At 43.8% G+C, this 25,659-nt stretch overlaps 2 protein-coding genes across 5 annotated transcripts in view; one reads left to right on the top strand and one right to left on the bottom strand.

Annotated features, from left to right (window-relative positions):
• The window catches only part of DZIP1 (DAZ interacting zinc finger protein 1), a 46,176-nt gene extending 26,595 nt beyond the window's left edge, over nt 1-19,581 (bottom strand). The window contains exons 1-7 of one of the 4 annotated variants that reach the window (XM_021416591.1): nt 19,447-19,581; nt 16,701-16,831; nt 9,410-9,501; nt 6,540-6,615; nt 5,974-6,465; nt 3,220-3,304; nt 1,699-1,826 (exon numbers count right to left, since the gene is read on the bottom strand). In XM_021416591.1, the coding sequence (XP_021272266.1) occupies nt 1,699-1,826; nt 3,220-3,304; nt 5,974-6,465; nt 6,540-6,542 (708 nt within the window). In that variant the 5' untranslated portion in view covers nt 6,543-6,615; nt 9,410-9,501; nt 16,701-16,831; nt 19,447-19,581. Of the gene's footprint in view, nt 1-1,698; nt 1,827-3,219; nt 3,305-5,973; nt 6,466-6,539; nt 6,616-9,409; nt 9,502-10,856; nt 10,952-16,700; nt 16,832-19,446 lie in introns of those variants that run through there. The other 3 variants (XM_021416582.1, XM_021416601.1, XM_021416612.1) reach the window with 3 other exon arrangements.
• Nucleotides 19,677-25,659, top strand: part of DNAJC3 (DnaJ heat shock protein family (Hsp40) member C3) — a 32,396-nt gene continuing 26,413 nt past the window's right edge. The window contains exons 1-2 of the mRNA XM_021416625.1: nt 19,677-19,858; nt 24,859-24,969. Of these exons, the coding sequence (XP_021272300.1) occupies nt 19,777-19,858; nt 24,859-24,969 (193 nt within the window). The 5' untranslated portion in view covers nt 19,677-19,776. The remainder of the gene's footprint in view (nt 19,859-24,858; nt 24,970-25,659) is intronic.

The raw sequence follows: 25,659 nt of genomic DNA, 5'->3' as shown, positions 1-25,659 counted from the left end.
TTATCAGTGATCTTGATGAGGGGATTGAGTGCACCCTCATTAAGTTTGCAGACAACATCAAGCTGGGAGGGATTGTTGCTCTGCCAGAGGGTAAAAAGGCACTACAGGGGGACCTGGATAGACTGCATTGATGGGCTAAAGTACACTGTATGAGTTTTAATAGGGCCAAGTGTCGGGTCCTGCACTTTGGTCACAACAGCCCCAGGCAACCCTACAGGCTTGGGGAGGAGTGGCTGGAAAGCTGCCTGACAGAAAGGGACCTTGGTGTGCTGATGGACTGTTGTGTGAATATGAGCCAGCAGTGTGCCCAGGTGGCCAAGAAGGCCAATGGCATCCTGGCTTGTATCAGGAATGGTGTGGTGAGCAGGACTAGGGAAGCAATCCTGCCCCTGTACTCGGCATTGGTGAGGCTCCACCTTGAGTACTGTGTTCAGTTTTGGGTGCCTCAGTACAGAAAGGACATGGAGGTGCTGGAGCAGGTCCAAAGAAGGGCAACAAGGCTGGGGAAGCGCTTGGAGAATATGCCCTATAAGGAGAGACTAAAGGAATTGGGGCTGTTTAGCCTGTGGAAGAGGAGGCTGAAGGGAGACCTTACTGCTCTCTTCAAATACCTGAAAGGTGATTGCAGCAAGAGCAGAGTTGGTCTCTTTTCACTGGTGACGGGTGACACGACAAGGGGAAATGGCCTCAAGTTGCACCAGGGAAGGTAAAGGTTGGATATCAGGAAAAACTTCTTTCCAGAAAGGGTTGTTAAGCACTGGAATAGGCTCCCCAGGGAGGTGGTTGAGTCACCATCCCTGAATGTGTTTAAAAACCGTTTGTATGTGGTGCTCAGGGACATGATTTAGTGTTGGGTTGTTAGGGTTAGGGTATTATGGGTAGGCTGCAGTTGGACTTGATGATCTTTAAGGTCTTTTCCAACCTGAGCAATTCTATGGTTCTATGATTTAGAGATTCTTTGTTTCATTTCGCGAGGCAGGAAGCACAACTACAAGAGTCAAAGTCAATAACATTCTAAATTAGGCCTTCGATGTAATTACAAATAATTACTGCTTTTAAATCTATCTGTTTTAAGGGTTTCGTTTGTTTGTTTGTTTTTTAAACACACAGCACTAAGACTACTTTTGCTTTGCCCTTCTAGTATTTAAATCCTGTTAGGACATGCAAGTTCTCAGCAACATGCCTTGTTTCTTCTTAATCTCGCTTCCTTAAATTGCTTTACACCTCTGTTAGTAAATCTCCTTGCAGCAAAGAAATCTCACTTCACTAGAGAAGAAATCTCTACTAGCAAAGAAGAAATCTTAGTTTATTAGGTCACCTGTGAAATCAGTTGTATCTAAAGAAATTTTTAATCACCACAAAATATCATTTTAAATACAGGTTATATTTCACCACAACAGGACCAATTCCATCTGCTGCAATAATAGGCCATGCCTACCTTATGAACTGTTTAGTGCTAACAGAAGAGTTGCCTTAAGTAGTAATTTAAAGATACATCTAAAATGAAAAGTAAGGGGAAAGGAGACGTCCAAAAATCACAAGGGCGGAGTGGGACTGCTATGTTCTACTGCCCAAGCAACATTCTGCCAGACAGGCAAGCTGTAAATACATTTTTGCTCCATTCTAGCTACAAAATGACTGAGCACAGATTGAAGTACTCCTTCTTTTGAGAAGTTCACATTACTTAGTGCACATTACCTTGGAAAATCTGACCATATTAGCTTGCTGTTCAGCTTCTAACTGGGATTTCGTGAGCTGCAACTGCTCCTTCAGTTTCTCAATCTCGTCCTGCAATTTGTCTGCCTTTGCTTTCCTCTTCTGTTCTGCTAGGAAAACAAGACAAAATCCAGACTTAAAAAACATCCGTTGCAATTCCTGTAAATGCGTTCCTTACCACAAATGCTTTTCTATAGTGTTACAATAACATCTTCATTAAGCGTGACTCAAATAATTTCCCTCCCAACTACCAACATTCTCCAAAGATGCTTTTAAACATGCATGCTCTCTAGACTGCTAAAATTACCTTCAAAGACTGAAAAATACCAATATTAGTGACAGGTGAAGTAGCTTATATAATACTTTTCTTGTAAGTAGTTTATACAACTAATTTTAAGGTGTACCATAGGAATATAAGCAACACAGACTCTAAGAAGCCTGTGAGTCTAAAGAACACAGACTCAAAGAACCTGTGAAGGACTAAGTGAACCACAATTATTCACTTCTGTTAGGTTCAATTTGTTCAAAGTAACTTTTATAACAAGTCTAGCTAATTATTTATCTGGAAAGAGTGAGGGGGGAATGCTATCGTGAAGGAGTTTAAAAACATTTCAAGATTAAAATATACCAAAATTGTAACCATCTTTACCAGTTTACCAAGGATCTCCTAGGCTACTCATCATCTGGAAATCCAAGCACAATGTAGAATATCATTTTAGCAATAACTACATCGAACATTTCCCTTATACAGCAATTCCAGGCTAATTCTTTATATGATAATTAGTTCAACTAGCTCTGCAGCTCCTTTCACAACCTCTTTTTCAAATGAACCATGAAGTCCACAAGAGCTTCTTTCTTCTTCCAGTCCACTAGTGCTTGCTGTGTGCTACTCGGACTGCCCTCACTGTTCTTGGTTTTTGTTTTTGTTTTTTAATTTGCTTGATAAGATGCAGTTCACACCTTACTAGATTCTTCCCTCTCTCCTTCCTCACAAATGCTCTTCTTTTTCCTCCTTTCCAATCATTGCCCTTTTCTGATACATGCTAGTCCTTGGTAGAAATCATAAGCATGCAGTGTACTAGGAAGGAGAGAATTTAGGAATGAATGAAGCAAACTTTAAGAGCAGTATTTTTGAAACTAAATGTTTTTCAATTAAGAGAGTAAAGAATATAGGTGGTATAGCAACCAAAATTACCATAGATACAGGAAGCTGGATTATTCTTGACAGTTTCTTTTTCTTACCATATTTTACAGTCATCTTAGTCCAGGACAGCCTGATCCTACTGAAATTGATTTCAGGGAAGCTGCATTATTTCTGTACTAATCATTCGCATATATTCACAAAACAAATTTTCATTACTGCACTGTGTTCATATTTACCTACTCTTTTATAAAACATGTACCTAAAGAAGAAAAACTCTGTGTTCTGAGGTCTGCTACTGACTGGAGTATTCAGCAGGAATTCTAGTTTGAAAAGGCACTGTAAAGAACTGAAGTACATACCCATCTGAGATTCTTCTGGATGACGCCTTTGCATATGACCTTGTAAAAAGGAATAGTTCATAAAAGCCTTTTCACAGAACTGACACTACAAAAAATAGATAACGGTTATTATTATTTGGTACATATAGCAGTTAAGGCATTTAACAGTTTATATTATTTTGTCCAGACATCAAAAGTATATTGAAAATCTATGCAGCAAGACTGTTTTAAGTCTTGACTTCTCATCTCAAATGGAAAAATGGAATTGAGTTAAAAAGAAAAAAAGTAATAGTAATAAAAGTAATAATGTGGAAGACGCAAGCAAAGAAGAAAGTCAAACACTGATAGAAGTTATTACACCTTGATAGGTTTTGGCTCTTAATAAAAGCCACGGAACTCTCAGGAAAATGCTTCAACACCTTCACAGCCAACTTTACTAAGTTACTTTATTGCAAACTTCATTTAAAAAAATGAAAGAAACAAAACAGAAAACAACAGAAAAAAAACCATCTGTTCGTTTTATAGCTTGTCCTGCACTCTAATGGGATGCATGACAATTTCTACTTTACAGTCACATCTTAAGTCAAACTTAGATCCTAAATGTTCTGAAAAAGTTTTTTTGATCACCTTCAAAGTATATCACTGGAATGTTCAGAATACTAAAAACAGATAGATAATGCAAGAACAGCAGCTATATTTACATGTTCTGGAATGTACTGATAAGACTGTAAATCAAAGCCCCTAACTGATTTAGATAGAGAGAATGAGCGACCCTTTCTCAGAATTCTTCAAATGAATACACGTTAACAACCCCCAAATACTAAGCTGAATCCTTTTCTTTCTTTACTCTGATATGAACATAAAAAGTAGTTAAATACTGACCCAATGAACTCCAGACCTTGTTATCATAACCAAATTTCCAGATTTCATCTAATATTGAAAATACTGTCACTGACAGTGAGGTATCTTCCAGTAAACACTGAAACCATGAACCATTAAGACAAATCTGGCAGAAAAATGCAGACATAAAGCCCTAGCAAATATGTGCTAGCATAAAAACCAAAGCAACGACATACAGTATGACAGCACAGCACTGCTACCAAACCAAGAGGGAGCTTACAGTGTAACAGATTGCACAACACTTACAGAAGTAAATTGGCTGTGAAATCACGTTATTCATTCAAGCACAAACTTCATGTCAGTTTGGCGCTGCTAGCAAAAGGAAGCTCTAACTGCAGGAAACAGGACTAACACAGGGAATATCTAGGGTCTGAATTATGTAGCACTACCCTTGCATTAACTAGTCGCAGTGTTAGACACAATGTGCTCTGTATGATCAGCTTTCTTTTGCAACACAGTACAGACACTGCCCTGTAAGCTGTATAAAGACTTTTTTAAATGGTATCAGCATCTTGTCCTTAAGACAGTCCACCCAGAGAGGTGGTGGATGCCCCATCCATAGAGATATCCAAGGTCAGAACGGACAGGGCTCAGAGCACCCTGATCCACGCGTAGATGCATGTCCCTGTTCATTGCTGGGGAGACAGAATAGATGACCTTTAAAGGTCTCTTCCAACTCAAACTGTTCTATGATTCTAAGACTAATGCTCAAATGCATGCATTGAGACAATGTTACCACGAAGTCTACCCCATGTATGTTTACCCAGTGGCATGAAGTACACATTTCCTTGCAGAAACACTTGAGTTAACTTTGCAGCTAAAAGCGGAAAGTTACTGCTTCTCACAGTTAAGGCTGCTATACCACATTTTGAAAATAACTGTGTAGACATCCCTAAGGATCTCCAACAAAATAAATCCTGTAACTTACACTTCCCTGTCTTTTTGCAGGGAAGGAAGGACCTGTTTTCTTACGGTTCGCAAGAACTTTGCTAGCCTGAGGACACTGATACTATACAGTGAGCGTAAGGCTGGACATACCCTAAGAAAACTTGCATTGGCTCAGTGCTTTGACTATTGTGTAACTAAGGGGAATTTCAACAATCAGGAATGTTAGTATTCCAGGATTTAAAACAAAAGGAAAAAAAAAACCATAACTTTAATCTTGTAGACACAAAGAGCTACCTTGAAATCTTACGTCAAGCCTTCATCCACTATACTCTCCAGACTTCAGATTATATTTGAAGCTAGAATCTGCAGTCCTGAAATGTACTGAAGCTGACAGATTTTTCAAACCACACTATTACATCCAGAACAAAGATTCCTTCATTAAAAAAAAAAAAAAATTAAAAACAGCAACATGCTAAGGCTCTTGGGAAATACACTAAAGGAACAGACTGCTGTGCTAAGGATGAGTTATGCCACTGGTGTCCCTAACCATCGTTAATTGCTCCTGAGTTACATACAGAGGCAAAAACTTTGTGCCTGGAGAACACTGTCACAGAAAAGTGGCAACTGGACTACAAACAGGCTAAGCCCTAGCATCACTACTGCACGTGCCCTGTGAGTTTCCTGAGCATATGGTACACAGGCAACAGAGAGAAGTAGCACTAGTATAGTGGGCTTTGTGAGCGGTTGGGTGTGTGCATCTGACACTTCAGATGTGTCAAAAGCAAATCCAAGGCTATAGAGTGCTTGAGAGAAAACAGGATTTGCTAAAGATGATGCAGCACTCTCAGATGTCTGTGACAGCAGCCCAACACCTGCACCTCAGCCTCTCAGCCAGCAGGCAACCACATCCCAGCAGAACGGGGCTGCTCGGTGGGGCTCAGAGCCACAAGACACGGGTGGCGAGGCAGCCAGGCCCTCTCCTCTCACCTGGTGGTAGCTGGCTCGGGCCTCCAGCATCATCTGCTGGGTGCTGATCATCTTCTTCCTGCGCCGGCACTCCTCCTTCAGCCTCTTGACCTCCTGGGCGCGCTGGGCCACCTCCTCGGCCAGGCGGTCTCGCTGCGCCTGGGCCGCGCGCAGAGCCTCCTCCAGGCCGCCGAGCTGTGCGCTCAGGTACTCCTGCGAGTGCAGCAGGTACTCGGTGCACAGCTGGGCCAGGCGCAGCAGCTTGAGCAGCAGCGGGTCGGCGGGGCCCTGGCAGTGGGGGCAGCGCTCCCGCTCGGCGCTGCAGAAGGTGACGTGCTCCAGGTGCTCCTGCAGGGCCGACACGTCCCCCTCCCGCCACACCCGGCCCACGTCCACGGCGCTCAGTCGCCGCCAGTCCGGGCCCTCATGGCGCCCGCGGAACTGGAAGGCGGGAAACGGCCCCGCGCCGGACCCGGCACCCGCCGCCGGGAAGTAGGCGCGCTCCGTGAAGGGCTGCGGGAGAGAAAGAGAGAGACGGCTCAGAGCGGGCCGAACCCAACCAACCCACCACCCAGCCCAGCGCTCACCATGTCCGCGCTCCGTCCCTCGTGTCCCGCTCGGTGCCGGCGTCCTCCGCGTTGTTATGGCAGCCGCGGTCCGGGCCTGCGCGGAGGGGAGCGGGGAGTGAGGCCCGGCCCCACGGAGCGTTCCGCCTCGCCCCGCCCGACCGCACCACACCGCCCCGCCGCAGTTCCCACTCGCTGCCCCCTCCCGCGCCCCCGGCTCATCACCTCCCCTGCTCTGCCGCAGTGCCTCCCGCTCGCAGCCTCTTGCCGCCCTGCAGCGTTCTCCAGCCCCGCCGCAGGACCAGCTGCCCGGTACCTGTGGCACTGCTCTCTGCATCTCGTCCACCCGCTGCACCCCAGCGCCTCAGCTGGCAGCCCCATGCAGAGTCCCCAGTGCTGCCCCGCACCGTCCCAGTGCCGCTTGTAGCTTCCCTCCTGTCCTGCCACCGACTTTCCACAGCCCCACAACCTCACCAGGTCGCCGCATTCCTTCATTCCCAAACACCTCAGCCCCATGAAGTATCCCACAGCCTCTATTCCCAATTCCCTTTCTCCTTAGTTGCTTCAAAAACTGTCCCCAGACATTAGCATCTTTCTTCTCCAACATACAAAATAATCTCAGAATGGCTTGGATTGGAAGGGACCTTCAAGACCATTCTTTCCCAACCCCCTGCCATGAGCAGGGCTGCCACCCACCAGCTCAGGCTGCCCAGGGCCTCATCCAACCTGGCCTTGGACACCTCCAGTGATGGGGTATCCACAGCTTCTCTGGGCAGCCTGTTCATCTTCACTACTCGTCTCCAAAACTCTGCTCTTCCTGTCACCATTTCTTAATATTTCATTCCCTAACCTGCCTCTGCCATACTGTCATGTTCCATGTTTACATCTACCTGTCTTTTCAATCCCTTCCACACACACTTCCTCATCCATGGGGTCCTCCCCAGACATACCTCTCCAGGAACATTTACACAGCATACACTTGTAGGTTCCTCCACATCCTCTATCACAGACTCGCAGAAATACTGTTCATAAGGGACCCCTGGTAAAGTTCTAGTCCAACCTTCTTTTCACAGCAGGGCTATCAACAACACTGGTTCACATCAGCTGTGGATTCTGTACGGCTCCAAAAGCCAGTCCATGATCTCTCTGGGCAACCTGATACCTGGCTGTGCTATCCTCCTGGTGAAAACATTTTTCCTAATGTCTCACCAACCATCTCCTACCACCAAGGAAAATTTGCTTCTGACATCTCTGTAACTATTATTCAGGCAACTGTGAGACACTATTACAGTGCCTCTTTGCTTTCTCTTCCCCAGCCTAAATAAGCCCAGCTCCTTCAACCTCATTTTGCTGGCCATGTTAGACCCCTAACGACTCTGTTAGCTCTACTCTGGCCCCTTCCACTTTCTTCCCATCCCTCAGACTTCCTGTAAGATTTTAATCCACTCAACTCCTAGAAATTCCCCACATAGAACTTGCAATGAGCCTCACCTCTCATCTGCATTTTTTTACACTGCCCTCTCCAATAAGAATAATGACGTGACAGCCACTAATTGTAACATATGTCCACTTCCATGCAAAATACAACAACATTGTTTCATGTACTAATGTAAGAATCACAGAATCGCAGGATGGTTCAAGTTAGAAGGGACCTTTGGAGGTCATCTGCTCAACACCTAAAGCCAGTTGCCCAGGATCACGTCCAGGTGGCTTCTGAAGATCTCCGAAGAGGGAGACTCTACAACCTCCGTGGGCAACCTGTGCCAGTGCTCCAGCTCTCTCACACAAGAAGTGTTTCCTAGTGTTCAGAAGGAACCTCCTGGGTTCCAGTTTGTGTTCACTGCCTCTTGTCACAGGGCACTACTGACAAGAGCCTGGCTCCATGCTTTTTTAGCTTTTAGCTTCCATTAAAAAGTGCAAGCTCTTAGTTTTATGTAGCTTGGAAGTTTAATATGGTTGTCTGCTGTGTCCAAAATATTATTTACTTTTCCCACATATACGAATTGATCTAATGAAACATACTAGATATTCCTACAAACACAGCCTTCTCGCATTTTTGCAGACATAGGTTGGAATACATACATCCAACCAATGGTCATGGTAAGCCTTGGAACGGAGTTACTCTGTGGTGCCCACAACAACTTTTCTATATGTACTCTGGCTGTATTTTGACTCCATGTCAGGAGGCAAGCAGGGCTGCACATGGTCATTCCTCCTAAAAGAAACCTGGGCATGTAGCAGACTTGTGGACCAAAAAGATGGACCTCAAGTGGGGAGAAACGGATGTATGATGCTGAACACTTGTACCTTTGCTGTGGTCAATGCAACCAACACCCACACCCTTGAGCCACAACACAGGATGCATCTCTGGTTCACAGCACAGACCCTGGCCTTTCCTTCAGCCCTCAGCTATCAAACCTCAGCCAGTATCAGAGAGACCCAGATCAGTCACAGGGAGAATCACACACTCACTTCAGCAACTGAAAACTCAAGCATTAGCAGCCTCTCCAGTTCTTCACACCTACAGCTACTCCTGCACTAAGGGAGGAAATTCCTTCCTTTTCATATTAACTATGAACCACTAGGATGTCTCTCTTGCTTTGTCAGCACAAAGAAAAGTTACACCCTTCTGCCTTACTCATGCTTGTAAAACAGTTGAAAATCAAACTTTCCAAGAACATACCTAGGTACAGCAAAAGGTCTCATTGATCTACAAAGTGAATTGCAATATATTGGAAGTTAGAACAGTGAAATTAATAACATGAATGAAGGACATTGAGCCCTCCTACTTGTTGGCTCAAGCCACCATAGCTGAAGGCAATCTTTCTAGACACTTCGCACTACTGATTGTTTTTTGAACCATTTACCTTAAGCCTGCTGGCCACACTTACCTACAATATCCAAGGTTCAGTGTACCTTCCCTCAGGATCTTCCATCACTTGCAACGTCATTTTTAAATTTCACAAAGATATCTACAGATGGGCTGAAATGACAACATTTTAGCAAAAAGTAGTATTAACCTCAAATCAACGAGAAAGAAGTTCTTTGATCTGATTTTCAGCATCAGTGGAATTTAACCTACATATATGGTGGCCTGTGCATATTCAAATGCACTGATGATCACTGTTCATCAGTCATTTAAGTTTGGATATACCATGTGGCGTTTGTAACATTGCAGTCAAACACTGCAGTCTGCTGAAAAGAATAAATTTTTGCCACCTCAACTTCCATGAGCAATTGCTAGCTTCAAATAAATTTATTTAACATTTTTAATTGCATAAAATATAGGTCTGTGTGGTTTGTCACTGAAGTTTGCACTGCTCTGACACCTGAAGAAGTAAGAGAATGCTCTGCTAATCTCCTTTAGAAGTATTTGTTTCACATTGCAGACTCACTTCCATTCATAGCCTACACATACACTTTTATTTGAGTAGCTACATTTAAAAAAAAAGCTTAAAATACTAAATAACCGTCCCAAATGTTCATGCCTTGAATACCTCTAAACACCTTGAAAATTTATACTAGGATATGCTCCTAGTAATGTGAACTACAAAGTTGCATGTAATTAAATCCATCTCCCCAAGACCTTTAAGCCTAACACGTCCTATACACTTGATCTAAGATACCTTTCTTTACATAGAAAACAAGAGAATTTCATAAACTACCATGCCTGCAGCATGTCAAGCAGGAGCCTGAAAAAGCATACATGAAATAAAGGTCTTACTTTAACTCATATATGCACAGATTTAATTAAAACAGTTTTAAACCAGCAAACTCAAGCCAAACTGTGGATTATTTTCCACAATTGATGTATTTAGTTAGGAACATCCATGCAGAGCTTCATGCCGCCCCGACTGAACACACTATAACTGAACATACGGTGGAAGCGGTGCACCATGACAAGTGCTGCCTGGGCGTCTGTCCTGGGTGCGTCCTTGCGTTGCCCAGGTGGCCCTGGATAGACACAGGCAGATCAGAGCCCACATTTCTAACAGAGCTCACGGACACTGTGCCTCAAGTGCCCGAAACGAGCAGTCCTAAGGAGGCCGCGTTAAGAATCGCTCCATCCTGAGGTTCGCTCCACGATGGGGGCAAAGCCAGCTCCCTTCGCGCAGGAGCCAGGGCCCCAGGGCAGGACGCCGGGCTGGGACCCTGCCCCCTGGGCTGCCCGCTACCCCAACGCCCTGACTGGGCCCGCAGGCCGGGCAGGCCGGGCCCGGCTGGAGGCCCTAAGCCGGCCTCCATCCCCCAGCCAAAGCCCCCGGCTCCAGCAAGCGGCCTCCCCGCTCCCGCCCCTTCCCTTCGGCAGGGCTGAGCTGCGGCGCAACAGGCGCTCACCTCGGGCGGCGGGCGGGGGCACAGCGAGAGCCGGCTGCCGGGCGTGGAGGGGTGCGGGGCCGCGGCTGCTGCCCGCCCCCGGCCCGGGCGGTCCCTGACGCGAGAGAAAGCTCCCCTCCTCCCGGGCCTCCTCCTCCCCCCCTCCTGCTGTTACTCGTGTGGGTCCTGCACGGCGCGCTTTGCTGCAGAGTCCTTCAGCCCGGTGCTGTCCGCATTCAGCTGACACGCAGGTCAGTGCGGCAGGGCAGGTCACTTAGAATCACGGAACGACTTAGGTTGGAGGGGACCTCAAAGATCATTGAATTCCAGCCCTCTGCCGTTGGCAGGATTGCCACCCGCCAGCTCAGGCTGCCCAGGGCCCCATCCAACCTGGCCTTGAACACCTCCAGGGCTGGGACATCCACAGCTGCTCTGGGCAGCCTGTGCCAGTGCATCACCATACTCTGAGTGAAAGTTTTCCCCCGAAAAAAGGGGAAAGGCTCTCCTCTTTTAGTTTAAACCCATTACCCCCTTGTTCAGTCACTATCAGACCATGTAAAAAGTCAGCCCCCTCCTGCATATGAGGTCCTTTCAAGTACTGGAAGGCTGCAATGGGATCTCCCCAAAGCCTTCTCAAAGATGAACAAGTGCAGCTCCCACAGCTTTTCTTCATAAGAGAGGTGCACCAGCGCTGATCATCTCTGTGGCCCTCCTCTGGACCCACTCCAACAGCTCCACATCCTCCTTCCTGTAATGGGGGCCTTCCTAATTTTCTTCCTCTTCTCAATTTTCTTCCTCTTTTCCATAGGGGTTTTCATCATGCTTTCCAAAATAAATGCTGTGCAGCCTTCATGAAAAGGACGAAAATTTCAAACAGTGTGTATTTAATAGAAAATAACCCTGCAGATGCAATGGAGGAAATGACTGTTGCACGTTCACAACACCTAACGTCCATCACGGAGTCCCATTGGTTCAGGGAGGCACCACTGTTTTCCAAAGTACATTGGCACTAAGCTACGGAAAGGTTTTTTCCCTCAAGACTTGCCAGGAGATTTGCAAAGATGCCAACTTTCCTTCCCAAAAAATGAAATTCTTTTGAGATCATACTGATGTGGGCACGCATACTGTGGACACAAGATTGGAAAAATGACATGAATGCCTCAGTTTTGAATGTCCTGAGAGTGCTTGAGTATGCTGCAGTCACTAATGGCATTCTGTCCACGGGGTCAGGCTAGAGTTAGTCTGACATAAAACCTGAACATGTGTGAAATGTGGAAATCTAGTCCTCACTACTGACTGTTGCTTCTGCAGATCTGCTGCTCCTATTAGGCTGCACTAACTGCTAGAGCAGGCACTGCTAGAGGAAGATGACAATATCGAAGCTTTAGTGTGCTAAGTCTTAATTAACACCAATACTGAAGAGAGGACTTTTTGAAATCAAAAAGCATTAAATTTCTATTTCTAGAGCCTTCCTCTGTAGCTACGCAATGTCACAGTCACAGCCTCTATGGGCGAGGCTCAGAGGCAAATAAAATAGATCATACACTTCAATGAGCACATTATGGGAATGGATGGAGGACTCAGAAGTAAGAAATGCATGCTCAGTCCCGTCTGTGCCCAAGAAGTTTCATACCCCATGCCCTTCTGGAAGTGCTCTAGCTGCTATCAACACCATAGGCTGTTCAGCATGCATTCTAAGGATTTATGGCCAAAGCTGATTTACATCACATAAATGTTGTCTGAGTGAGAAGATGTTCAAAATTCTTGTCAGTTGATTATGGGAGGTGTGCATGAAGTGATACACTTGGATCTCAGCTGCTTACTATGGTATCTGTTTAATATAAAATGCACAACCAGGCCTTGCAGCAAGAGCTAGAAGCAAGTTTTGTGTTTTGTGAGGTTAGGGACATCACTGTGTCTGCTAGAGAAAGTCTCATTCTTTCCCTCTTCCTTCTTCTAGAGCTTGATTAATCTTCAATTACTTGCTACAAGTGGTACAGCCTCATTCGGCAAGGGTGGTATACTCTCTACTTGCTAATGCCTTCTTCCTCCTTCCTCTCCTTATATCATATACAGCTTGCTGATTAAGGCGCTCTCCTAAAATGTGCATGGATTTAGTAGCAGAGGAGACCAAGAGCATTTTTAGTCTTTCCCCATCTGTTAGACTCAGTGCAAGAAGCTTATGATAGCCAGCAGTCTGGTTTGAACAGATGAGATTATTGTTCCTGCACAGTCAGTGGTGGGCAATCACCATAAATCCAACGTATAAATCCCTTCCCTTTGCTTATCTCCCCTCCCCTTCCCTCCTCTTCCCAGCCTTTTTTAAGCAATAATGGATGGTAGCTGAATGCAGTTTTGGAGAAGCTAAAATATGGGCTGAGACACTTAAGACATTCTAGAGTCCTAATTCAAAATATTTTCTTCCCCTTGCATTTTTTTTATTTCCAGTTTGTTTTACCCAGTCCTTTCACACTCTTTCCCCATTCTATCCAGTATATCTCATTGTTCCCTAGCATGTTGTTTTCCACATGCCAGCCTACTACAGGCTACAGTTTAAATAAAGATTATTCCCAGTTAGTAGTCCAAATTTATCAAATAATATAGATTTAATGTCTACATTCATGTACTTAAGTCTACATTACTCCTTTAATCATCTACTTAATGTAGAGGACTCTGGCACTTAATGGAGTCCTCTAGAGGTACTTTGTGTGCATGAGGGTTTTATGGAACTGTTTTGTATTATCCACTGTTCTGGAAGGCTTTTTCATGCTCTGTTGACACAGTGTATTGCTGACTGTGCTTTTTCTTACTAGAGTACAGGAATAAAGGAATAGGGAAGAACAGAACTTTCTAGGAAGTAGAAAAATATGGGGAAGCTGGTGAGGAGAACTAAGAATTGAATTAAAATAGGATGAGGTGAGTGATTTAAAATGCAAGAAGTAAACCTCAGACCTTGAGATTAGAAAAAGGCATTTATGAGGCTTGCAGAGGGTATCTGCAACTGGAGAACACAAAGAAGGGAGGTTACTCTGATTGTGGGGGGAAATATGATAGTGTCTTGGCCTCAGCTGTTTGGAAAATGTCCTGGCTAGCAGGGGAAGGTGTCAGGGCTCAGAATGGCCGCCTGCTCTCCGCAGGGTCTGTCAGGACAGGGTCTGGCAGCCAGAGCCTGTCCCATCACCCAACTAGGGAGCAGGGCAGATGAGCAGCAACTCCCTGGGGCCGGGAATAGGCTGAGACTGGGCACATGGGCCCATGGCTGCCCATGGTGGGGCAAGTGACATGGCTTCCTGGGCCGCGGGCAGTGCTAGGGAAGGCTGGGCAGGGACAGCAAGGCCTGGTGGTGTCCTGGGAGTCCTGAGGCATTATGTTAAGTGAAGCAATTATCTGCATGTTTTGTGGAATGGAGGAGGACACCCTGTTCTGCAAGATGTTTTAATTTGAAAGGACTGTGGAGAAATTGTCTTGGGAACTGAGAAACAGACTCTTCACTAATCTTTCTCTTACAGCGATCTTGGAGTGACGCATACTAGTAATCATTAACTGGTGGAAAGCTGACTTGAACAGCATGGTACAGGTATAATAATGAATCTGGCCAGATTCTCAGTTTATTTAATCTTTTCCTTCCTGCCAACTCCCTCTACTGCACATTTTTCAACATCAATACCTATAGTATTTACATTCTTTCAATCTTACCATCACTTAGTTTACATGAGGAAAGCATTTCAATACATATTCTCACCATACAAAAACAAAGCATTTAAAATAAAGGTAGGATGAGCCGCTCTCCCAGATTTCTTCTGTCAGAGTCCTGTGCCCCTACCACAGTCCCAACACACAACACTAGCTGTGATCAAGTAGCTTGAAGAAACACTGCTTCATTTAGTTTAACAAATTTCATTTTCAAGTTTGGGTACTTTTCTCTAAGTCTTCTTCTTTTCTTCAAATAAAACTATTTCTTTTAAAGGTTTGTCTTCATGCAACGAGTCTACCTGGATTTTACTGAGACAGCCATACACAATTTATTTATCTTCCTTTCTCCCAACCATGGAGGGAATTCAACTTAACTCTAAAGAAATATCTGCAAACACACTGATTGTGAGTTTTATCTACTTTAAACATAGATATTACTGGAATAGCTTCCTGACTTTTTTATTTGCGGTAATACTTAAGTCATATGCCAAGAACAGCATTGTGAGTTTTTTTTCATTTTTTCTTTGGTGAGTGTAAACTGAAATTACTGGCTTGTTTCTGATGACTTTTTGCCTTCCCGTTACCTTTTTGTCAATATACATACAAGAAGGTAATTACAGGTATTTAAAAGAAAAAGGGTACTACAGCTTTAGTGCACCAGTGCTTTCTTGACCATTCAAACTCCTTTCTTGACCTGTCATAGTTTTCATATGTTCGAAAGTCTCAGGGCACGTGCTGCATGCCTCTGTGAGACGAGGAGTGATGCCAGCTTCAGCCTGGCTCACTGCCTGATATAGCTATGCAGTCACCATATCCTGTAGCCCTGTCATTCATCTCGGGACGCTATGCTGAATTGTATTTGATTTGCTTTCAGGCTGTCTGTAGCATGAGACAGGGTAGATATCCCCATTCCAACTCATGGGTTTCATTCAGTGAGTTCCACTCACTTAAGTTCAGGTTTACACTCAGAAAAAAACGTCTACTGTCTATCATATGACTTATGTGGTATTTAACTTGTTTGTGTTTAGAAATCGGTGACATAATAGGAGCAATAGAAAGGTCAATAAACATTGAAACTGAATCAAGGACTTTTAACACTTTGCTGGGTGAATTTTTAATAGCATGCAATGAATTGTAACTCAGTTACAGTTTTTTTCTGTGACTGGGATGTTTCAGCATTTTTGTTGAGCAAGAAATAAATTGTATGAAAAAGGAAGAAGAACCACCGTTTCTCAACCTTAGTATTTCAGCCATGAAAGCTTAGATCAAGTGTAGGATACTGTAGAAATACCGAAGTATTTTAATAGTTGAAGCAAAATTTCTTGCCTTGTAACTTCAGAGTAGAATTTTTATTTTAAAATGTTCCTTGCTGTAAGAAATGAAAATGAAAAACTGTTTTAAAAGAGGAAAGCGTGTTTCATATATTTTGTTTTGTTAAGCCTTTGCCCCATCAAAAATCCACAAAAGTGAGTTTTTCTTTGAAATCAAAAGACTTGAAAAATACAGCTTAGGTTTAATTGTTTCAATTTTAAATTAAGTTTAAATGTGAATTGTTTCTGGAATATTTCTTGTTCAAAATAAACTCCACAAAAGTATCTGCTACTCATCTAACTCTTATTGGGAATCTAAGATGTCAAGGTAAAGAGTAATAGGGGGTTACTAGTAGCTCCTTCCCTCTTTGATGCTTCATTATACGAGAAGTTTAAGTTAGGCAGGAGATAGTGACTGTGTTTTGAGGTATCTGGAATTTGTTGCTGCTACCATGGCTAAGGAGAAAAGTTACAGACATAGTATAATTCCCCTGATTAAAATACATTTAAAATTAATTGTAAGGAAACATGGGTGTCTAATTCTCTTCTCCAACTTCTGTCCTACAGCTCTGTTTATAATTAACCATAGCAATATAATTTAGTGAATAAAGCAGACTCAAGGACCCATATTAAAATAAGCTTCACATAAAAGACACGAAATGGCCTATAAAAAGCACCTTCATATCAGTATAAAAAGCAGGCAGTAGCTAGTATATATATATAGCATCTAACCACAAGGTTGAGAGCTAAATAATTCCACACCAGAAACATGGTTCTCCCTTCACAGATGTGACAAAGACATACATGTGGAATTTTGTTAGGGAAATATGGAGGGAAAAGCATTTACAGAGGCTAACCTTACCCTAAAGAAGAGCGGTCTCTCATGCTCCCCTTCAAGTTTATGGATGAATATAAGCTTTTCCAAGTGGAAGTTTAGATAATTTAGTTTGTGTGTGGAACTGCAGTCCGTAGGAGATTTTCTGCTTCCATTTGCTGCAAAAGGAGCCCAGAAAAGAAATAGCTCTAAAACAATCTTGTTTAAATACCAATCCAAATGTAAAACTACAGAACTACCAAAACAGGTGGCTACATAAACAGCAATTCTTTGTTATCAACATATATGGGTACTACTACTATCCCATTTGGCTCCAACACAGCCAAGTTTCTAACGGACATGTGCACAGATGAAAATAAAAACAAGGTGTGAAGTCTCAGAGATCTCTTACAAGAAGCCCTTGAGAACAGCATCCCTGTTACCATCTTCTCTCTCCTATATTTTCATACCTATATTTTCATACTAGTCTGTGCATATAATGTAACAGCCTGCTATACTGCTTCTTTCCCTTCATCGGGAAATGGTTTGGTTTGTTTGAGTGTTTCTGGAAACAGAACTCTTAATTAAAACATATTGTCAAGCACATTGGCTCACAGGTAATGAGCAGGGTCCTTCCAGTACCTTGTGTGTTCTTGTGTGTAATGTAGGCTTCTCACAGTATCTTATGATATCTGAGCAGGTTTCTCAGTTAATAAACAGAAACTATAGACTTAACTATATCCATACACCATTCAGTTTGCTAGCCTTTTAAACAGCAATGAGTGGTTTAAAAAGTCATTCCTTGCTAGTGGATGCCCTCTGCTGTTTCTCCATACATCACAAGCAGTAACAGAAAATTCCTTGCCTGTCTTTAAACTTAGTTTTGTTTTTGCCATCTGCTCCAAAACTCAAAACTGCTGAAGAGACTCATTTCTGATGCCAGCCTAACTTTGATTAATCATTTAAAAAGATTTTTTTGCATTACAGTTGTGTTGCTTTGCTACTTTTCCAATTCCAAAACATAATGTTTACATGTCATGTGCACTAGTGCTTTCTTTTTCCTCCCCTGCATTGTCTGCTTCTGAAGTTGCTAAGGAGAATATGTGTTAAAGACTTTTTTTCCTCTCAAGCCTATACTTATTTTATACTTTAACTATATATGTTTTGAGATGTATGATCATCAAGAACGTTCCTACATGATTTATGGTTTCATTCAAGAATTAATGTGTAGGCATCTGTGTACCTGATGAGATTTTTATGAGTGACAACGAAAAGCACTTTTTCTTTGAGTACATCATTCAGAACTGTTGGCATTACACACTGCTCTTACATTACTGTATCAGCCTGAAATATTGACCTTCCAATAAGTGCTTGTCAAGCATCCAAAATGGTATTTGATACTTTCATCATAATACTTTTGTCTTAAGGGGTTTGAACTTTTGTGCTTGGTATTCCAGTATTAAGTACTGAGTTTTATTCTAGACTGTTTTTTTTTCCTAATCTTGTAATCAAGGGCCTATTAAGTAAACCATCACTCATGATAGTATTTTTGGTTATTTTAGGGGCTCGAGGTGGAAATTGCTCTGCCGTAATAATTTCATATGGCTTTGGTCACATTCTTTTCTTGGGTAAAATACTGTAACAGCTAATATATTCTGGTTGGTTCATTTTTAAAATTTCTTATATTGTCTTATCTATAGCACTAGAATTGTCATGTTCTTCCTCATGCTGACATCTTCAGAACATCATCAATTATTCATTTCACATCTATCACTTCTTCTATTATTTCAATTTCTTATTTCTGAATATTTTCTGCAGGTCAAATTTCAAGGCAATACTCTTGAAGCACCGTCATACAGATGAAATGTTGGAGAGGGATAACTTCCTTTTCTTTTCTTCACTCTCATCTTTCAAGAAAGCTTGTAGATTATACTGTCTAGAGTGAAAAGGGCAACGTGATTAGAAAGAAAAAGGAAATTTCTGTGGTTGCTGAATGAGACACTGAGTCTCAGCTTTGTCACTTGCTTGGCAGAATTCTCGTGAGAACAGTATTTTTATTTTTAAACATTGGTAGGGTTTATCATTATATAATATGCCCCAATATGACTTGTTTGTCAAGCAACACACGGTAGATAACTTGAAACAACAAATGACTTGGCACATACACCATTAGCTTCTCTCTACTAAGAGTACATCTATTTTAATTACGGAAAAAAGGGAAAACGTCTCCAAACATAAGCCTGCTAGATTGCAAGCTATCTTACACAGGCTTTGCTTTCAGTTTATAGGCCTAATATGAACCCCTACCATGAGAATGCTGTGCTCTGTTCAGTCACATCACTGATTTTTCCACAGTTTGGTAAATTCCCTAATAGTGTTTGCAAGCTGCCCATCTCAGCAGCGCTCCACTTCAGTGGGAAACAGGATTGTGACACAGGGTACAATAAAAGCTACAGTTTGAAACCATGCTCACCTCTGTCAGCTTTGTGGTTAATTTGGGTACAACAATGAAGAGACAGTATCAATTTACTTCTGCACTATTGCTTGTTGATGTATTATCTGAGTAGTCCTGAGATATTGCCTTCAGGATGGGTAATGGCAGCCACCTGTGTTGCCAGCCATAAGCTCACTCTGTTCTCCTCAGGCCAGCCTGCACCATCCCCAGGGCTGCTCTGGGGGTGGCAGCCCAGGTCATCATCCACACCCGCCAAAAACACTCTAGGAATGGACAAACTCCGTGCCTGGAGCAAAGTTTCCCTACCACAGGAGAAGCCCAGCTTATCCCCTTGCTAACCGGCTTAAGTAGGCCTCGGACGCGCAGCCACCTCTACTCAGGACACCGGCTGAGGGCAGCGGCGTCGCCCCACTTCGTACGCATGCGCCGCTCGAGGTGGGTGGGTGGGACAACCTAGAGGCACGGCCTCCCTACTGCGCACGCGTCGTGACGGGCGGCCTCGCCTCCCGGCAGCGCAGGGCGGGGCGCCCTCGCGCCGCTTCCACCTTCCGGGAGCGCGAGGGGCGGGCGCGCGCGGAGCGGCCAATCAGCGGCGCCCACGACCCTCCCCGCACGAGTCGGAGCCGTCGGGTCGGGGCGCCGCCACTGCGGCCGCGGGCGACCGCGGCGATGGTGTCAGTTGCGGGCTCCGCCGGCCGCCTAGGCTCCGCGCTGCCCTTCCTGCTGGTGCTCCTCGACCTGCAGTACCAGGGTGAGGGGGCGCGGGGAGGTGTCCGTGCGAGGCGGGGGGACGGCGTAGGGCCCGCCCCGCCGGCAGGCCCCGGGGGAGCCCCGCGGCCGGGTCGGGAGAGCCGGGGTCGGCGGTGCCGTGGCGGTGGGGCGTCCCGCGGGAGGGCGCTTCTGGGAAGGGCCTGGGGCAGGAGGAGGCCGGGAGCTGCCACCTCAGCGGGCCGAGGGCGTGGGGCGGCCCTTCGCCGGGGCCCAGGCGGTGCCGTGCTGGCCGGGTGCGTGCGTGCCTCGCGCCCCGGGCCGCCGGCAGTGCCGGGACTCTTGGCCCCGTCCCCATGCTCCGCCCTCGGGTCGCCCGGGCCTCGCGGCTCTGTCCCTTGTACGTGCCCTTCTGGGGCTCCCGGGTCGTTGTAGAGGCGTTCCCAGCGCTCTGCCAGCGCCTGTCCTACAGCTTTGCCGATGCTTCTGACAGTTGTGTTGAACTTGTTTATATTTTATTTGTTTTCCCTGTGCCTCGACATTAGTACGTGAAAAACAGGAGAGCGGTTTTATCTGCCCCTCCCGTGGCCTCGTTTGCTTTTTGAGTATGAGTATGCTATCAGTAACACCTGTGTAGTCAAACTTATTCTCAGGCCGCTGTTAAATGTACAACTTGGTTATAGAATGGTGCAGGTAGTTCAGCCTGAGGAATGTCCTCTTGCTGGTGCTGGTGGGTTGAGATGGAACCGAAGCCATCAATACTCAGGATAAATCTCCAAACTTAGGGCCAACCTGGGCTTGGCATTAGAAGTTTGCTCCTTAAAGCAGTAAACTGACAAATACTTGAGCTGGCTGAGAGGTGACGTGGACGTATGGTGGCAAAGATGCTCTGTAGTCCAAAACTGCTCCTCTCTGGTGTTGGATGGCTTTCTTGGGTGTGTGCTCTGGTACTGCTAGGGGAAAAACAGTTGTCCATGTATGCTTCTTTCTCTGAGTATGACAGCAGTGTTCCTGCTGAGGATTCTTTCCTCAGTGTTGTCAACTTGTGTCAGGTGTGCAGTTTAAGGGATATATAGAATTACTAATGCCATGTTTCCTAATTTGGCGAATATTTTCTTCAGTTTAGTATAGATATTTTGGAATAGAGTAATAGGCTGAGAAGTGATGTTTCTGGAACTTATTTACGGAACTTGTTAACACTTTAGTTCACAACTTTGTTTTCCTGAAAATGTAGTTAAGGAGTTCAGGATTTTTTTTTCCTCACGGTATTACTTTTCTCTGAACTCAAAGGCATTTGCATCTTGCCGTCTTCATTGTAGAAGTGTCTTGTGGCATCTAATTTGTGAGGCAGTGAAGAAGTCAGCCTGCATTAATGCCAAATTAGAGTTATTATCTATGAGTGTGAATTATATCTGGCTAGTAAATGAGTTCAGGTAGAAGTATTTTTAGAATCCTTGGTGTTGTAGGAAGTTGCGTTTCACCCCTTCCTGTCCTGTTTGCTGAATTCCCTCCCGTTTGATACAAGTTGACTCTTGGGAAGATTGATCCTTCACAACTTAATCATCCATGCTAACAGCGACAAAATAGTGGCAACTGTCAGGGATAGAGGAGTATTGTTCCTCTTTCCGTGCTCCATCCTCAGACAAAGGAAATTTAATAAGGGGAAGAAGGAGTGGGTTTCAAGCATGCAGAGCTCGGTTTGTTACTGTCAGTACAGTTAAGTGTCTGTCTCACTCCCATTCCTTATGTTTCTGTCCTGAGTTTGGGAAGGTTTTGAATCTCACCACAAATTGCGAAGGGTGGTTGTATGGTGGGGAGTGGGGAAAGCGTTGCTGTGCTCTGAGGCTTCTTCTGGGCTTTTTCTTATCAGTCATGAAACTGTTTGCTTGTCCACTTCTTCCTTTGCTCAGACTTGTCATTGAGAAACTTGCTTACATGCATACAAAAGCAAAGCCCAAACCTATTTTACAACAAGTCTCGAGTTAGCAGCTGTTTTTTTTGAACACAGGGCATTTGAATCAAAACCATCCCAGAAGCAGGATTGCTGCTTCCCAAGGCAAAACAATCACTGAACTTAAATGAAAAAAAAAAAAAAAAGTTTAGTGACATACCCATTTTTTCTGTGAAAAACATGACATTGAAAATTCTGTTTCTGGTACGCACACAGTCTCTTTTTGTTTTCATAGTCCTGTTAACAGATTAGGGACAGGCTTTGAAACAAGAAAGTCGAAAATTCAGTAGGGAAAAAGGCAGGAATGTGTGCAAATGCAAAACCTTAACACTGTTCTGAAGTTGGAGGGCTTTTTAAAGCTTTTTTACATTAGGAGTTGGACTGATTATATGAGGATATAGTTGGAAGTTCATATGCACATAATAGCACTTGCTGGTGTAATAAAACAAAAATGCTCCCAGAAAGCTATAATTTATTTGAAGTGAGTATATTTAACTGGAAAAACGGGTTAGCTGCACCTGTTTATCTTCCCTCCTGACCTCCTCCCTTTCAGGTGTCAGCGCTGGTGCCAGTTCTTGCCTGGGAATGCATCTCTCCACTCTTCTACTCCTGCGTCGAGGCCTGGCTCAGGTTCTTAGCCTGTCCCAACTGATGCTCTAACAGCTGGGGCTCCTGTATCTGCTAGCTTGAGCTCATCACTGATTGTATGACAGCTGGGCACCTTTTAGGAATAAGAATATCCAAGTTAAAATAATGGGAAGTGTTTAAACAGCATGCTTGCACATATCATTAGTTTCTTGCTGGAGCATAGCTAGCTTTTTTAGCTGTAGTGCTGAGCTCTCTGTATCTGGCTCACTGATATCTGTCTGCTGGAAAGATTGGCTGGAGTTGGCTCGTGTGTTTCCCAGACTGAAGAGCCAAGAGGTGCCCGGATGCCCTGTGCAGAATTTGGTTCCTTAGGGTCAGCAGCACTGGCTCCTTTTCTTGGTACTGATCCTCAGCTGTCTGCTGGGGCAGCTGATTCAGAGCCACTGTTTGCCTACTGCCAAAAAATATGTTAGTGATACAGTTACATGAAAGAACAGTACAATGATCAGGTTTGTGCAGTGTTCCAGTGTAGTTACGGTACGTGTCAGTTCTCATCATGGCTACACTGGTTGTATAGGCTGGAGATTCCTCATCGATTTACCATGTTCAGCAGCTTTTAGGGTCAGGTTTTAATGCAAGTCCAGTAACTAGTTTTGTTTTGCAGGCAGGGAACCTGCAGTCACTTGAATTCCTGTTGTTGCTTTTGCTTGCCTTATTTCTCCACCCAAGTTGCTCGTTTCCTTACTATAAGCGGTCGCTTTCCTCATTTCCTTTTTTTTTTTTTTTTTTGCTGTTACCATCTTCAGTATTCTCAAGGAGAAAGATCTCTCCTGATGAATGTGTTATGTAACTGCAGAACTGTAGCGAGCATTGTGTGTATGAAAGGCGCTGAGTAGTACAGGCACGTCCTGTAGTGGAAGCTATTCTTAGGGCAGTGCCAGCATTCCTAGATCTGAAATAAGGATGCTCGGTAAGAAACGTGAGATTTTGTGAAACCTGAATGCCTTATGTAGGTGTATCAGAGAGCTATGTACAGCCTGCTTCTAGGATCCAGCTCCACAAGTCTGAAAGATTTTAGATGCTTCTCTGTGGGGAGATGGCTTCATGTCTGCTTGTGGTTAATACCTGACTTGTTGCCAGTTTACTTCCGAAGCCAGGGAAATGTATAGACTTTTTTTCCAAGCGTGTGGGAACTTTTATGTCATTTTAAAGGGTGATGGATGGACAACTCGGTGATGAAAACTTTTAAGCTTTAAAAGCAGAAAAGCAACCACAATGCAAAATCGAAACAGAATGGCAGGGTTTTTTTCATGAAAATGACATTCACATGAAGACTACCTTGAAGTAGAATTCTCTGTATGAGAAACTTACTGTCAAGAAAGACTTCTGTACCATTGTTAGCAAAGCTATTTGTATTTCATGCAAAGCACCTGGAAAGGATTTTAAAATGTTTTATAAACGTTCCCCAAATGGGTTATGTGATAAATAATGTTACTCTTTTAACTTAATCTATCTAAATGACAACAACAAAAATTTGGGACTTATTTTGTAGTTGTTTTCATTAACTTAGAGGAATTTGTTTGATACTGGGATTATAAAGCAAATGATAGAATTGATGCTTCTGAATCCAGTCAGGTGAATTCTTGTCGATCTTGGTAACAGGTAGAGCTTTTTCTAGTGGATACAGAAGACATTTTTTGTCATTGTTTTGTATAGGCAGCTCAATAATTTCCTTACAGTGTGTAACTGTAAGAATTATGAACTGTATTGAAGAGTGGGAAAGGAAAATAAAAATGAGATCCTGGATCTTGAAGCTCCTGGTTCTAAAATATCGATGACTTATGTTCAGAAATGACTGTTCTTTTATTACAAATATCTTATTGTTCAGTCACCTTTGTGTGAGAAGTTTTAATACCTTTCCTTTAATGTAGTTAGGTAGTGTAGCTTTTATTTAGACTGTGAAACAGCTACAAGGTGCTGCTGTTTTTTTTAAATTTGTTTGTTTTAATTTAAGATTAATTCACAGAATAATAGAACTATGGGTTGGAAGAGATCTTAAGAATCATCCAGTTCCAAACCTGTGGTGTGGGCAGAGCTGCCAGCCACCAGCTCAGGCTGCCCAGGGCCCCATCCAGCCTGGCCTTGAGTGCCTCCAGGGATGGGGCACCCACAGCTTCTATGGGCAGCCTCTTTCATCCTAAAGAATTTCTTCCTAACATCTGATACTAAATCTCCACTCTTTTAGTTTGAAGCCTTTTCCCCTTGTCCTGTCGCTGTAGTCCTTGTTAAAGGGTCCCTCTCTAGTTAATTTCTGAGTTAGTTCAATACAAAACCAGAGGACATGCTAAGAGTGTATTAGACTGCAGGTTGCTTTAGGATGGGGAGATGTGGTCCTTTTGTTCAACGCCAGTACTGATGCTTTTTGTATAGTTCATATTACTGTTTCACGTCTTTGGTATAATCAAACTGGTCATTCAGAACATTGATCTTTGTTTTTGTTGAAGGAGCTGAGTGTGGAATAAATGCTGAAGTAGAAAAGCAGCTTGAAATGGGGAAGAAGTTATTGGCTGCTGGACAACTAGCAGATGCTCTGTCTCACTTTCATGCAGCTATAGGTATGTATTTGAAGAAAGCAGCATTTGCATTGAAACAACTGATTTATAAATTTTAAAGTAAGTTTGGTTCAAATCCTTGAATTGAAACAGGGGCAGACAACGCCAATAAAAAGCAGTGTTAATGAACACTGTATTTTCTCAGTCGCATATCATGGGTTTTAAGTTGTTGGACTTTGCTGTGATACGTTTATCTACAAGTGCATTGTTTTCTCTTTGAAGTGAATATCACGGTGCTAGGCAGTAATGAGTTGTACTACTGAGACTTTTCTGCTTATGTCTTGGTCTAAAAATGAAATGTAAATGACACACCTGCTGATTCTGAGCTATTAGTATTTTCTCTTAGTTCTACAAGATCAGCTCCTCCTACATAAGGAGAGTGAGGGGAGCCTCTTTTTCTGTGCTATGGCAGTGCCTCATTCTATGGAGATGGTCTCTTGCTCCTTTTGCCTCTGTGTGACTGCCAAAGCGATCCTGTGGGATCTGAGTGGAGTTAATGTTAACAGTACGCTTTATTCCTTTAAGTTGAGAAGCTTTAAACTGAAGTTGCTGAACAGTCCAGTTTAGTGTGTGCCCTGCCAGTGATGGTGGTGTCGCAAAGGGGGAAGTGGTGTGAGATGCTTGTATGGCATGAAATCCTCTGCTTCACTAACTGTGCTCAGGCAGCTGGTAGAAAGTAGAAGAGCATGACCA

Source organism: Numida meleagris, chromosome 1 (assembly GCF_002078875.1).
Source record: "Numida meleagris isolate 19003 breed g44 Domestic line chromosome 1, NumMel1.0, whole genome shotgun sequence".
NCBI lineage: Eukaryota > Metazoa > Chordata > Aves > Galliformes > Numididae > Numida > Numida meleagris.
This window is presented reverse-complemented; position numbering and strand designations above follow the sequence as displayed.